This window comes from Adiantum capillus-veneris, chromosome 15, assembly GCF_014529385.1.
Source record: "Adiantum capillus-veneris isolate H3 chromosome 15, ASM1452938v2, whole genome shotgun sequence".
Lineage (NCBI taxonomy): Eukaryota > Viridiplantae > Streptophyta > Polypodiopsida > Polypodiales > Pteridaceae > Adiantum > Adiantum capillus-veneris.
In genome coordinates, this window is record NC_140945.1 from 76,304,208 (window position 1) to 76,318,931 (window position 14,724).

Below are 14,724 nucleotides of genomic sequence, written 5' to 3' on the forward strand. Positions count from 1 at the left end.
CCCAAAAGAGTACAAATATTAGAATGGACCATCATTTGAAGATTTTTTTATTTCCAATGCTAACTTTACTCCTAAGGGTTCTAACCTTGTTTGTAGGTTTTGAAAAGCATGGAATGGAAAGAAAGCTACGTGGTTTCCTCTTAAGGAGTGGACGTACTATAGCTCATTTTGGATGCATGACTCTATTTGGATGGCATACAAAGGCTAATGGGTGGCAGTTGTCCAGAAGGTCTCATAAGTGTTTCAAGGTAGGATTGAGAAGTTGGAAGGATGTCTACAAGCAGGGAGTGTAGCTCTCCGAAGATCAACTACATCATTTTCAAATTTCCCAAGGATGTGCTGATCTAGTTCTAAAAAAATACAGAGTACGTAGGCTGTTTTGTACAGTTTTCTTGAAACACAAGGAGGAACTAGAGTTGTCTTGAAATGCAAGGAGGGGTAGCGTCATCAAAGGCATCTTGAAACTTTGCCTGAGTGGTTCCAAAGGAGGCGGACTTTTTTCGGCAGAGTATTGCAAGCACTGAAACCTGTAGCCTCTGAAATGATGCCGGTGTCATAGCTGAAGCCGAGATCAAGGTCGAGAAGCACATCGAAGGCTAACCAAGCCACTCTATGTACTTGTACCTGTACCTGTAGTCAAAGAAGACAATGCCATCAAACTCCCACTCTGTGTGTCTGTATGACGTCACTCCAAAAGAGGCTACACACTCCCGAATGAGCCGTGGGCTCTTGTAGATGGAAGAGACCACAACAATATGGAAGCTTTGCAGCACAAACTACGAAAAGAGGGCTGAAAAATCCAGCTCCTGAATTGTAGCTTGAATGAAGTTTCTGATGGCTTGAATGGCTCCAAAAGGGGGGTAAAATGCAAGGACACCTAGTGGAGAAGCTCTCGGAAAGCTGAATTTGTCGATGCCGAAATCAAAATCCTGTTTGCACTCTTGAAAGTGCACGCGTGCGGGAAAACAATTTCGGAAATAAAACCGCTTTGATACCCGATGAAGGGGAGGAGCCGAGAGCACAACGGAAGAGCAATACACACACACACACACACACACACACACACACACACACACACCACCATAGCCACACACAGGCTGGAGGGGGAGAGCCGACACGTACTGTGTGCCCCCTTTCTTTCTTCTCTACCTTATGCACTAAGGCACAATACACATTGTACTTAGTGTTAGTGGCTCACACAACTGTATAGTTGTACACTTAGGGTTAGTAGCAGTTAGTGATTGGGCGGTCGGCCACATGGCCATTAAACCTAACACTTGATCCATCTTATTTGTGCAGTCTTTTGGTAGAGGTAATGCCATTGGTTTCACTTTCTTTCCGACTTGTACTTAGTATCCACGTGCACATCAATACCTTGAGAATTTTCAACATCCTCAATAACTTTGCACATTTATATGGAGCATACTTTCACAGCCTCATTTCCAACACACAAATTGCAATCCACTAAAGACTCCAAATCTTACATGGTATCCACAAATGAACACTCCTAAACACACGTGCAATGCATTCCTCATCTTCTATCAAACCATTGGTTCTCAAAACTTTCTATACAATATCTACATGTGTCTTTCACCTTGCTTCAAGTCCTTACACTTTGTAAAAGTAATAGATCCATAGTTTGTTAATCCTATAAAACTTGTAGAAATTGATAGATCCATAGTCTGTTGATCCTACAAAAGTGATAGATCCATAGTCTGTCAATCCTACAAAACCTGTAGAAATTTTGCATATACGTACGTCATGCGATAATTTTTCTCTTCTTGTACCACTGCAATCCCGCTCTACAATTGTACTTGGACAAAACCCCTCATATCCCTATAGTCCTTGAATTCTTTGTTTATTTTTGGCAAGGGTTTCACTCTAAGACTTTCACAGTTTCTTTCATGGTCCACACAAACAGTAAGGAATTGGATTGCACGCTTCCCATCTGTACTCCTTATCCTAGCATAAGATGATCCATCATCCATAACCTTGTTTCCATACGATAAGCAGATGGATGGATGCCCAAGGATAAGAGGGTATGTAGACGTCTCTTGGAAAAAGAAATTTTAGTCATCTTTCACAACCCCTATAGTCACCCTTAAATTTGGACAAGCTCCATATAGCTCCCCTAATGAGTTGTTTGCTGCACGGATCATCCATCCATGATTTATATCAATTGGCCACTTGTCATTTTAATATAGACTCTTTGACATAAGATTAATTTATGTGCCATGATTTATCAGTGCAATGCATGGCTCTTCTAAGTCTCCCACTTTCACCAAGGTCTTTGTTGTTGCTCTTGCTCAATGACTCTTTGAGTAATAACTCTTGTGAGTGGTCTCGACTTCATCTTCATTATCCAAGAAGCGAACCTGCTTTACTCCTCCCCTAGACTTGTATCATCCAACAATAGTTTCATCACCTTGCTCACCATAGACCTATAATCCATGTGCATTTAAAGTCTCTTCTTCACCCTGTACATGGATAGATCCAGAAGACAATGTCGCTTCCTCTTGATGATATCAATTATTTCTTTATGGAACTCCCTCTTTGCTATGCCAAGGACCTCACCCAAGGTAAATTCCACCTTCTTGTTCAAAATCCTCTCTTCCTAAACCTTTTTGAGATCAATTGTAGCCGCCTCTTTATCGGATTGGAGTTTGTAGACCGACCCTTTGCTTTAGCTTTTGTTGTGTCCTTCTCTTTTCGTTAGAGTTCGTTCCTGCATAGGCACTTTTGGGATAGGCATGTATGTTGGGGAAGCTAATCTAGGAGGCATTGTGTCATGCCTCCACTCCTCGTGGCCCGTTTTGAAGGCCCTTCATCCCCATTCTCGTGCTTGCGTTTATCTTCAACAATGGCCTCATTGTCTTAACATTTGGCAATGTACTCATGCATTGACAAAGAGTCTACAGGGTCATTCCAACCTGTTTCTAGCCAAATGCAATCTCCAGATTCATGCAAGACCTCTTTAGTAATTTTACCCTTGGAGAGTCTATTGCACACGGCCACAATTCTACAATCGCGTTAGATGCTTCTTCTTCAATCCTGACTCCTTTTTTATTAATAGGTTATACCTTCATCCCATAGGCGGTTGCCTCAACCATTAAGATGGCATGGCTAGTAGCCATGTCCTCAACTAGCTTCTTCATCTCATCTTTGCCAAAGTTTGTCCCTAAGAGCTTACCTGCTTCACTTAAGTGATTTTTTCCATCTTTAAAGAAAACAACCTCCTTCATCAAAGCATCTTTGAAAATTTCACAATCCCTCCTTCCATGGTGTCAGGACAAGGGTCCTATGGGGCAAGGCCCAACCTAGGGGGTCAGGGACCTAATGTGTTACCTAAGTAAATGAATGCTATCTGTCTATGATGATTCATGCATTCTTGTATTCTACAGGCTAGGATAAAGGATTGTTATTGCATGTACGCTAGGTGTTATGGGCCCTAGTGTTTAACACTCTTTTGTCTAAGGCGGCATGAGACTACATCCCCAGTTGTTTCAAGGATGAAACCTCTCTTTCGAATGGAAGGTGTAAATCATCAATCATTCCTGTAACTTAAGTTATGAGAATTTTCTAAACAAAGGTTTATACTCTGCAACTTAACAAAGGACAATAGACATGCTAAGAGCATAAACTTGCTACGAGCATAAAATATAGGTGGCAACACCATTCAGAGGTGCTAAGAGCATACATTTAGGATATGCTAAATATATAGCGTATCCTAAATGCACATTCAGAGATGCTAAGAGCATACATTTAGGATATGCTAAATAGCATATGCACATTACAACTCTTGATATGATTCTTGTCATAATAATCAATATCTAATTCTCCTAAATGATTTTCTCATATTAAACTGATCATTTAATGTGGGGAAGTGCCAGGGGAGAAAAAGCTAGAATATTGGTTAAGCTAGCAGACCGGCCACAGTAGGGATCCAAAGGAGGGAAAATAGGGATCCAAAGGGGGGGGCATCTACAAAAGAGCCATGTGCAACAATGGGCTAAAAAGACCCTAAGGTTCAGCCCATTAAGACTTCCAAAATTCAAAGGTTGTGTCCAAAGGTCAACCCTAGGGAAATTGGATGCTTTGTGTGTGACCAAAAAGTCTTTTCAAATCCCTACATAGGAGGGGGCGAGCCTTGGGAGTAGGGGATGAGAGAGAAAGTCACACACACACACACACACACACACACACACACACACACACACACACACACACACAGGCTCCCTTTACACAAAGGGAATTAGGGACACATATCAGCTCCCTAGCCCAGATGCCCACAAGGTGTGCCCAATTCCTATTGGATGGCCTTGGAGGTGGACCAATGAGATTTAGGCTATAGTAAATATAGTTTAATTAGTTTAAAAACACTTAATAAAAGAACCAATGAGAATTAAGTCCTCTAGAAGACTATTGGACAGTCTCCCAAGGGGTCCAATGAGAATTCAGCAGCCCAATGGCTTGCCTGATTCCTATTGGCCAGGAGGCAAAGGGGTCCAATGAGAGTTTAGTTTAATTATTAAATTACCTAAAGCTCTCACAAAAGGGGAAAGGGGGACACATGTCAATAGGCTATCACTTATGCTGCTTAATAATCATTGGCTTGACTTGGGGAGGGCCAATGGGGAGATAGCAAGAGCAAATAGCAAGAGGGCTCGCCCAAGAGAGAGAGAGGGGGCTGATTTTTGCAAGGCATTATCACACACACACTCACACAATCTCATGTGTGAAGAAAGAGAAGAGTATCTCTTCCCAAGCTTTAATGGAGAGCTCATCACCTACTCCAAGCTTGTGAGATAGAAGCCTACATCAACACACTCTTGGCATGTGGATGCAAATCCAACCAAGAGCCAAGCTTCAATGCATGCTCATCTCCTCTACCAAGATAATTACTAAGCTAAGCTATGCTAATATGAGTGATTATGTGAGGAGATGTACCTCTTTCTCGTAAGATACTCCTTCTTCCTCTCAATCTACTCTCATACCTTGCTAGCTCTCACCATGTTCGAAGGTGTGTGAGGTCTTGGGTCTGAGAACGGGGATAATTAAAGTTGTGTTTGCTAAGTGTTTTGCTTAGTGCATGAAGCTTTCATCTTCATTGCACTAGCTAGTCTTGAAGGAACACAAAGAATTGTATTGTACAATGTCTCTCTTGATGGGAGAAACCATAATACAAAGCCTTTTGGAGGGGGGACCGGCTCCATGCAAATCCGGCCCTCAATTGTTGTCAATAGCTTAATTTCTCTCTCTTTTGAAAGTATTGTTGATGCTATCTAGCTAGGTGTTATGCTTTTTGTTGCTCTCTCTACCCAAGCACTCTTGTAATTCTCATTAGGAATCTATCCTAATGAAATGCCCACTATGTTCATGCTAATTTCCGCTACACATAAGTTTTTAGACCATTTAATGTTACAATTCTTATGGTACGATTTTAAGATGATTTGACTAGTCTACAGTCAAGTCCATTGCTTTACAACTTTTGTGAAACCTTATTCTTTTCACTCTAGTTTTTGAGGATGAAAACTCTTCCTTAAGGGGGCAGTAATGTCAGGACAAGGGTCCTACGGGGCAAGGCCCAACCTAAGGGGTCAGGACCTAGGCCAAGGGCCTGGACTGGACTAGTGTGGACTGGGGATCCGCTTAGGGCAAGAGCTAGGAGCTAGGCCTATATAAAGGGCGGTAGGGAGGAGGATCCTACGTCTTAGTCTCCTAGGTCTTACACATGCTCAACACTATCACACCATATGCATCTATTTACAAAGACTTCTCTGTTTTGAGGTCATTGCCCTGTAGATTGACATGATGGCTTTCCCTTCTCTTCTAGCCTTGTAAGCTTTAACTTTAGCTCTTGCATTTCTTTAACAATATCATCTAGGATGGATTTTTCACTCTTTGGAACCACAATCACAAGCTTTATGGGAATCTCCAAAACACTTGGGGCCTGAGTACGGTTGACTATCATCTTGTCTCTTCATCGTCGTCCTCAAGGAGTAACCCTAAATTCTCTTGAATCTCTTTTCCTTCTACCTACAAAAATAGCTCTGTCTTCTTTGAGTTTAGGACGGTAGCCTTCTCAATCCTTGAAAGTTGATCATAGGGGCGTTCAAATTCCCTTAGCAGATTGGTAGGCGAACGTCCCTCTTTTGGCCAAACTACCCACTCTTAAAAAGTCCTCTTTGTTACCCTTTCGGAGTCCTCCATGAAATACGCTTCTTTTAATGCTAGCTTGAATGCTTTCCATGTTTCCCCATGCTCATTTCTAATGGGTTTCTAATTCCCCTGACATGCTCTCTGATCTCGGGAGCCACAACCAGCTCAAAACTTTGAACCATTTCTGCTTCAGGCATTCGATGCAGCTCCATCTTCTTTACATACCCCCAAAGATACTTTGTTACATCTTTACCAATGAAGAGGTCCATTTTCTTTACCAAAGATTGAAGCGCTTTGGTTGAAAAAAGATCCCTCCTTTCTGTAGCTTGTTGCTGCTGCATAAACACCGCAAAGGCTTGAAACATTTGCATTGTGACTGGATCAAACAGAACCCCCTTGTTGCTCTTGTTGCTCTTGTTGCTTCATAGTTTTAGAGCTTTGAATTGAGACCTTCAATGAAGATTTTGAACCCTCAACCTAGCCTACTTCACGTTGGGTTCACCAAACTTGTGTCAAGAAGTGCATAGTGTGGCTAGGAAAGCGCCAGGCCTCCAACTGTGAGAGTTCACAGCAGCAAAATCAAGCAAGTTGTAGAAAATTTGAAGCTTAAAACACACTCAAAAAGAACAAAACTCCAGCCATGAAATCTTTACTTTGTAAAAAGATACAAGATCAACTCAAAACTCTTGTATGTGTGATGATTTGGTATAGCATCGTTACCAATTGCAAAGTTGCATTGATCTTTCGCCCTGATAAAAACCCTAAACATTTAACGCTTCAATTGTCCATCGTAGCCATTTTATGGAATCTTTAAAAATTCATTATAAATCCCCAAGTAAGTATTTGAATAGGGGAAACGCTAATTGGTGGCCTCATAGCCTCGAATACAAGGGTGGAACAGACGGTATTGCACTAGCAGACCATAGGTTGTGCAGGCTTTGTATCCCTTCATAGAGGAGCTCAAAGTGCTGATATTGTTATTTTTAAATGTTCCTTTAGTCCCCCCATAGTCAGAGTGCCGTGAGTGATGTGGCATTTGAGCCATTTTTTACCATTTTTGGGTCATTTTGACCATTTTATAGAATTTTTAGCCCAAAAATGCCCTTTTTGGCTCGTAAAAAGTCCAAACGAGCTGGAAAAATCCCTAAAACTGTGGAAAAAACCCATCGGGCTTAATTTTAATCTTGAAACTTGTTTTTCTATTTGGAAAGCACTCTAAATACATCTTATACACCACACATAAAACCTACTATTTTTTGTCGAGATCGACCGCATTGAACTTTCTGGGCAAAACAAGCGTGCCAGGTATGTTTCATTGTGATAAAACTCGCATCAATACCACATCCAGGGCCTTGCTTGCCCAAAAAGGTATGTATACAACTACAACGGTGGCATCTGTTTTCACATATATCACACTATGTACATCATAGCATTTGGTCCCACATAACAAAAGCATTGAGAGTGAGGTAGATATTTTAGTTTCACATTATACACATTCCACGGCACGACAATAGTGGTTCAAGTTGGCTTCTGAATTCTCAACCCTGTTGTGCATGTTGAGGCCCTGTGTGCCAAGTTTGTGGTCTCAGATGCAGAGCAAGACCATTCTTGGGCTATCATGATCCGGGATATGATTGACAAGGCAAAAAAGTTTTTGAAAGGTGTGAAGTGGAAAGAGATCAAGGTGCACGATAAAATATTTGCCCCGAAGTGGTCTAGCTTGAGATTGGGTGGAATCATAGGTGAGCTAGTGCGAAAGTGTAATAGGGCAACAAGGGTTTTGAATAGGGTGAATTGAACAGTTGCTTCCAAAACTCCATCTCACAATGGTCCCTTAGCTGTCTAAAGCGGCTAGTGTAGTTATGAACCCTTATTGGTGGAGGGAAATTGCGAGAAGGAAAGGACTCTAGTGGTTGATCCACTTCTGGGATAATGATTGCAAGTGCTAGATATTATCGGACCAATTGGTTGCCCAATTTCAACTCAATGGCTTAGAGACGCTGCTTGTCAACAGAGAAGGCCTGGACAACATTATGATCCTGATTTGGGAATCTACTTTTGAGTGGAAAGCTTAGAAATGGCCCTTGGGTGGCCATTTGTTTAAACCTCATACCAAGGGCATCTACCAAGCGTTAATGCACGAGGCTTTTTGGTTCTCCCCTTTGAACAAACAATGGAAGAAACAATGATCAGAATCTTGATGGCATTGTAGTCACGAAGAACATTTGGAATCCACAATGGCCGTATTTTAGGAAGGTTTTTTTGTGGAAGGTGTTGTGGAGGGCTTTGCCAACATTCATCAAGATTTAGGCACGTGGTATCAGATCGGATAGATGTTCAAGGTGCAAATTGGCTAGTGAAGACCTCACCCACCTTTTCATGGAATCTCCGACAATAGAGTCTTGGTAGGGAAGGTGTTCAAATGGGTACAAAGAACGTGGAAGATAGGGTTTTTCAAGAAGGATCTGTGTCTTGGTGGGAAATAGTTTTGAATCCCTACACTTCTAATATGCACACAAATTATCAGATATTGTTTCTTCAATAATATCTGGAAGGCCAAGAATTGCCGTGTCTTTGATAGTGTCCTCTTTGTGGCTAGCTTCTCAGAGATAGTGTAAGAAAGCAAGGAGTTCATATTTGTGTCAGGCAAAAGGCAAAGCTCTGATGATTGGCTTAGGGCGACCATCGCCATCCGCTCGAACCTTGCAGTGTGAAGGATTGAGCTTTTGGTAATGGTACGTTAGTAGATACTTCTCTAGTGTAACCATCTGGCCTCAAGGCTTGGTTGAGGCCAATTTGTATTTTCTTGTGGCATTCTAATACAATCACTCACAATTGTGATTTTTGCCAAAGAAAAAAAAACAAAGTTACAGACATAATTTCATACTTGAGCACGTGCTAAATAAAAGCATAGTTTTGGCCTTCCAAAGGCCTCCTCATGGAATTGGGGCTATTCTAGTGTAGTTTGACAACTAAAAATGACTTTATATATTGAAATTGAGAAACTACGTATTTTTTTGTCTTCCTAACTCAGGTAAATCTCATTGCTTGAACTCTATCTTGATTTTTTTATTATATAAAAACTCTTGAAAATCTTGAGTTCTCCATAACAACATTGAAATTAAGGTTGTAGGCACCCCAATTGTGTATGTACCACATACTTTGATATATTTAATTGATCTATGTAGAAAGTTTGATATTATTTAAGGTTTTGAATGCTTATGTTTCAAGAATGAAAATATCAAAGTTTTCTCTCACGCAATGTTGAATATTTAAAATGATCCACTAATTGTTGTATACCAAAGCCCTTCTACAAGAAATATATTACTTTTTAAAACTCACAAATACATCAAACACTTATTTTTTTTTGTATACAACAATATGCTTAAAATGGCCATATCAAGCACGTAGAACTTTCCATTAGTTTATAACTCTAAAGTGAATTTTTTTGCACTTGAAACTTTCAATTATATATAGCACAATCGTGTAAAAGTTACGTAAAATACTTAGCAAGCTCGTTTCATTTTTTCTTGAGCTTATAAAGTTGATTTCTTCAAATCATCAATCGCAAACTTACGAGGGTCAACTTGATGAGTATAGTTCTTGATAATGGTAGATTCTAAAATGCAAAGTTATATTTTCAAAAGACCCTCTAGCTAACACATTTGAGCATGTTTTCTTAAATACACCGTCTCATGCAAGTAGCATTTATTTAAATTCGCAAAATAAGGACTCTTAAAAGTGTCCTGTTTTTGTACCAAACTAGTGTTAAGCCTATTTCCTCACCTTTGTCTTGTCAGTAGTGGCTTCCCACGTGCGTGTTTTTTCAAAGTTGGTCCACCCGCTTGATTGCGGTCTGAACTTTTTTATAGAACATCTTCCATGGATCAACTATTTCTAGTTCGATGTCATCCATCAACTCTTTTGTAGCACGCTCCACTAATGCCTTAAATTGAGCATCCTTGAATAGCATTGGACTGGCCACCATCAATTTATCTTTCCCTAGTGGTCAAACCTACTCCTCGTTTGTGAAGATTAGAGACCAAAGGAGTGGAAAGCGGTTTGATAGACTTTGTTGGATAAGTACTTCCACAGTCAGCGAGGAGGGAACCCAATCCGCATTGTGAGAGAAATAGATATTGTCCAATTTGGATGCATTTTGGGTGAACACTGTGGTAAGTGAACCATGAATCATCATTCTAAGAGCCTATTTGCCGAGTATCTGATGATGACCATTTATCCTCTAGAGCCAACCTTTTTTTCTTCTCACTACAGGCCAAAATATTGGTCGGGCCACTCTAGTCTTTCCTGGAGCGCACCATCTTGAAGTCACCTACCAAACACAATTCTCCTTCGGCCCTTCTATCTACATTTGGGAGAGGTGTCGCCAAAGCTTTTCCCTTCCTTTAGCGTCATTGGGGGCATAGGCCTATACATTAACCGTCGTAAGTTTGGTACTTCCTACCACTATTGACATTCCTATCATGACCCTCCCGAGCGGACTGCTCGGTTTAAGCATTTGGAGTTTTGAGTGATGCCATTTGGCCTCAGGATTGCCCCTGCGATCTGGAAGGTCACCTTAGGTTCAAGGTCCCTGTGCAGTGTGAACCCCCATCAACACTCCACTATAACCCATAGAAGAAAAGGACTTTTCCAAGCTCTCCTGACGTAGCGTGGCACCAATAATTTATTAGGCCAGAATTGTTTTGACGAGTAGGCGTTGAGAATCTATAAAGATGCGTAAAATCTGGATTGTTTTGGGATTTGAAAGGGAGAAGAGGGAGAAGAACATGGATATTGAAATTCGTTGAGATGTCGGGTACATTTTGACAAATGTCCGAGCCTAGACAAAGCTAGGTTTTGAAAGCAGTGACCACATGACAAATAAATATTAGATATACAAGTCCTGACTCCTCACTGCTGATAATTATAAAGCTGCCACTGAATTTTGAAGGAAGTTTACCCTTTTTTTTGAGCTCTAGGAACAGGATACCATGACAAGCTTTGAACTGCTTTGCGGCCATATTACACTCTACAGGCTTTTATTAGGCCAAAGATGGAAGGACCAAGTCACCAAGTTGGACCACTCCGCAATTCGCCAAGCTCGGTGAGGGCCCATCACAAGAAGATAACTAAGACTGCCAAGCTTGCTAAAGCAAGATCAAGGTGTATCCCACCATCCTCCATATTTTTTGGAGAAAACGATGGAATCACTCTTCATGACAATTTTTACATTTAATTAAGCTTAGATTATATGGGTATAATACTAAGAGAGGAGTTGCATTCTTAAATCCTTTGTTGAGCCCATGCTTTCTTTACTTTTTGTCATGGGACAACCATAACAAAAAGGTACAAAAATACAGACAATGTTAAGGAGCCCATTATACTTAGAAATTTCTCTCTTCTATCTACTAACTAAGGCCCCCTCATGTTAAATCTCATCATCTGGTTTCACATTGAATTTGCTATATATGTCCTGGCTGTAGAACTTTCTAGTCCTCAGGACCAAAAGAGTGGACACTAGGCTAGCAAAAGCACTCACCATGGTCATGATCAAGAAGCTCAGCCTGAAGCACTCTGACCCTATGCATTTGAGTTCCCCACCTACATCTATCGGCGAAGGTGCCACCGCCGCTGCCGCCTCTTCCAAGAGTTGCATTGCCACATGTTGCTTCACTGCCTCCTTATCATACAAATGTCCGGCCACCCTCACATTCAACAAATATGAACCCAATGGGCTTGCTACGGCTCCCACATTGTACAATGTGGCATAGTACTTCAGCCCAAAGAGCTCTGAAATGATAGCAAAGAGAAGAGGCCACTGCGCTCCAAAGCACAAGCCCACCATGATGGAGGCTATGTAGAGGGTATTAGGCCCGGGGAACGCAATGAGGAGGTGCCCCACACATGCCAATGCGAGCACAATCGTCAGCATGAGCGTGCGTGGGAAGCGATAGCGGCGCAAAAGCATTTCCGAGAGGAAACCTGCAAGGACTCGGCCAAGGAAGTTCCATATGCTGATTAGAGAAACAAATGTGCTTATGCTCTTTTTCGAGTAGCCTAATGACTCGCCGATCTGGCCCATGTTGTCAATTGCGGTTAGTGTCGCGCCCACACCACACGTGAGTGAGATGAAGAGAATCAACATGTCCATGCTCAAGATAGCTTGAGGGATTGTGAAGTCCTCACCTCTTTTTGGCCAGCTTTTGTAGAATAGATGCAATTTTCTAATGAGCTTAGGCTTGGTTGAGAGGCTCTGATGGGTGGCATCCTTTGATGAAGATGTGGTAGCATGCATTTTCGATGCATCGATGCTCCCAATGGTGACTGCATCTTGCGCTTTCGGATCTTGCTTCAAAGAAGAATCCAAGGGTTCCTTTAATGCAGGGCGACTTGGAGAAGTAGGTGCCTTGCTATGTTCTGAAACGGCCTTTTCCTTTCCCTCTTGCACATTTACAGGCTTAATTTTAGCTTCTGCAGACAACTCTTGCGCCACCATCTTTTGCTTCACAGTTGCACGCTCTTGCACCTGTGCCAAAAACGAGTTCTCGGCTCGGATGCCAATCACAATGTTGGCGATGACTATCAGCACGGTCACAGCTCCAAATGATTTGTAAGCTAAAGAGGGGAAATTGGTAACCTGGTTCTGTACTATAATGGCCAACATGAGAAAGGCAGCAAGTAGCAGAGCTAAGTAAAGGAAAGAGTAGAAATTGCGCTTTTCCCGCTTGTCGTAGGCGGGCTTGATGGGGCGAATGAAGGCCATGAAGAGGAGAGTGACAAGGGAAGGCATCCAGCCTATCAACAAGATGACACCTCTTGTGTCATCACCATAGATAGCATGATAAATCTGTGTAAAAATGGCACCACTCAGGCCTACACACCCTTTGACGATACCCAAAACTTCACCTCTTCCTTGAGGGAAATTCTTCACAAAGGTAACCAAAACACCAGTGTTGGCAAAGGTCTGGGAGTTGGCACCAATGCATAGGAAGAGATTCATCTGCCAAGTAGGTGGGCGGGCGATGCGGTGCGTGACCGCAAGCCATATCATGAGGTAGCCAAAGAGGTTCATGAGGGCGCCCATGGCGAGGACAGTCCAGGCAGGTAGGACTTCGTTCATAAGGCCTGACACTATGCCCACATTTGCACCTAGGTCCTTGAAGAAGCCCAGTGTGTCTATTGTCTCTTGGTTGTAGTGTAGCTCCTTCTTGATTGCTCCGGAGTAGATCGCGAAGATATAAGTTGCGCCCGAGCAGAAGAGGATGTAAAAGGATACCACTGCCATCATCCATCTGCCCTTGATGAGCTGCAACAAGCTGAAATTTCCATGGGATTTTTCCTCCATTTTGTACTGTCGAGGGTTGAGAAGAGATAGAGTGCTTCGGATTGAGCTTGATTCTAGCGAATTAAGTAAGATCGCTCAGAAAGGTTCTGCGTGAATACCTGAATTTTGACAAGCAGAACAGCAAATTGGTACAAATTTTGTGCTTAAGTGTAAGCTGTGCTTGATTAGTTTCACACAAAATGGATGTATTCTCATAAAATTGAGAAGTATGAGATAGTACTATAAGGTTTGAGTTAGATGATTAAGGCTAAAGTGCAAAAATGAACAAGAATATACTCAAGTATCTTGCTGAGGTTATGGCAAGGCAGACTGTGAGGGGAAACCTATTAGAGCAGAAAAATTAGCAGGACGTGAGATGGCGTTGAAATAATTTGACTGGAACTGCGAATTGAAAACATTAAACAAAGACTCGAATGAAGAAATTTCAAGGGTTGCGGATAAAACTACGGGGGGGTGGTGTGTGTGTGTGTGTAGCTCTCTAGGCTACATGTTTATGAGCAGTACCCAGAGAGAGAAAGAGTGAACGCCCAATTTGTGTGTGTGTGGTATGCTCATGCTTGCAACACCTCGCATATTCACCAATTGCACCACCCAGGCATTTATCAAATTCCAATACGTCATACGGGCCACGGCTAATACGCTGTAAAAATTTTCTCGAGACAAGATCACGGGGAATGCTTTGGGTCGGAGTGGGAGATCCCAAGGCAGCTCTCTCGTCTCTGATCTCGAGTATGTGTGTGTGTGTGTGTGTGAGAGAGAGAGAGAGAGAGAGAGAGATCAGATGTAGCAGCTAGATCTGGATCTGTCTGTGGGTATGAGAGAGAGAGAGAGAGAGGGAGAGAGATTAGTCTTTGCCGAAGAGAGTGGGTAAGAGTTTGCGCTACGTCTGAGTATTTGCAAGTACTTCACAGCAATTATTTATATAAGCTGCTGGATCTTTCTCTCTCTCTCTCTCTCTCTCTCTCTCACACACACACACACACACACACGCGCGCGCGCGCACCCGTCGCTCTCTCAGTGCCAGTCAGTGGTGGAATTCAGGTTGCCAACTCGCCGACCTCTTCATCATACGGTCAAGTGCTGGAAATTGCAACCCTTCCCACCCTTTCTTAGGGTTCTAGCCTTGCACATGCATGGCACTTTTGTGATAGGCCTTCCAGATGAAGAGCATGCTGTTTAGAGGCCCCTTCCCAATAGACGGGACCTTCGAAAATAAG

General features: G+C 42.2%; 1 protein-coding gene across 1 annotated transcript; it reads right to left on the reverse strand.

Moving 5' to 3' along the window:
• Window positions 1-10,940: 10,940 nt before the first annotated feature.
• On the reverse strand, window positions 10,941-14,402 carry LOC147440917 (protein NUCLEAR FUSION DEFECTIVE 4-like). The gene has a single exon (XM_086482714.1). It carries the CDS (start codon window positions 13,505-13,507, stop codon window positions 11,591-11,593), a length of 1,917 nt encoding a protein of 638 aa, XP_086338840.1. The 5' UTR covers window positions 13,508-14,402; the 3' UTR covers window positions 10,941-11,590.
• Window positions 14,403-14,724: the final 322 nt, after the last annotated feature.

Coding starts and splice junctions, on each gene's coding strand:
- LOC147440917 (XM_086482714.1), bottom strand. CDS start 13,507: ATGGAGGAAAAATCCCATGGAAATTTCAGCTTGTTGCAGCTCATCAAG.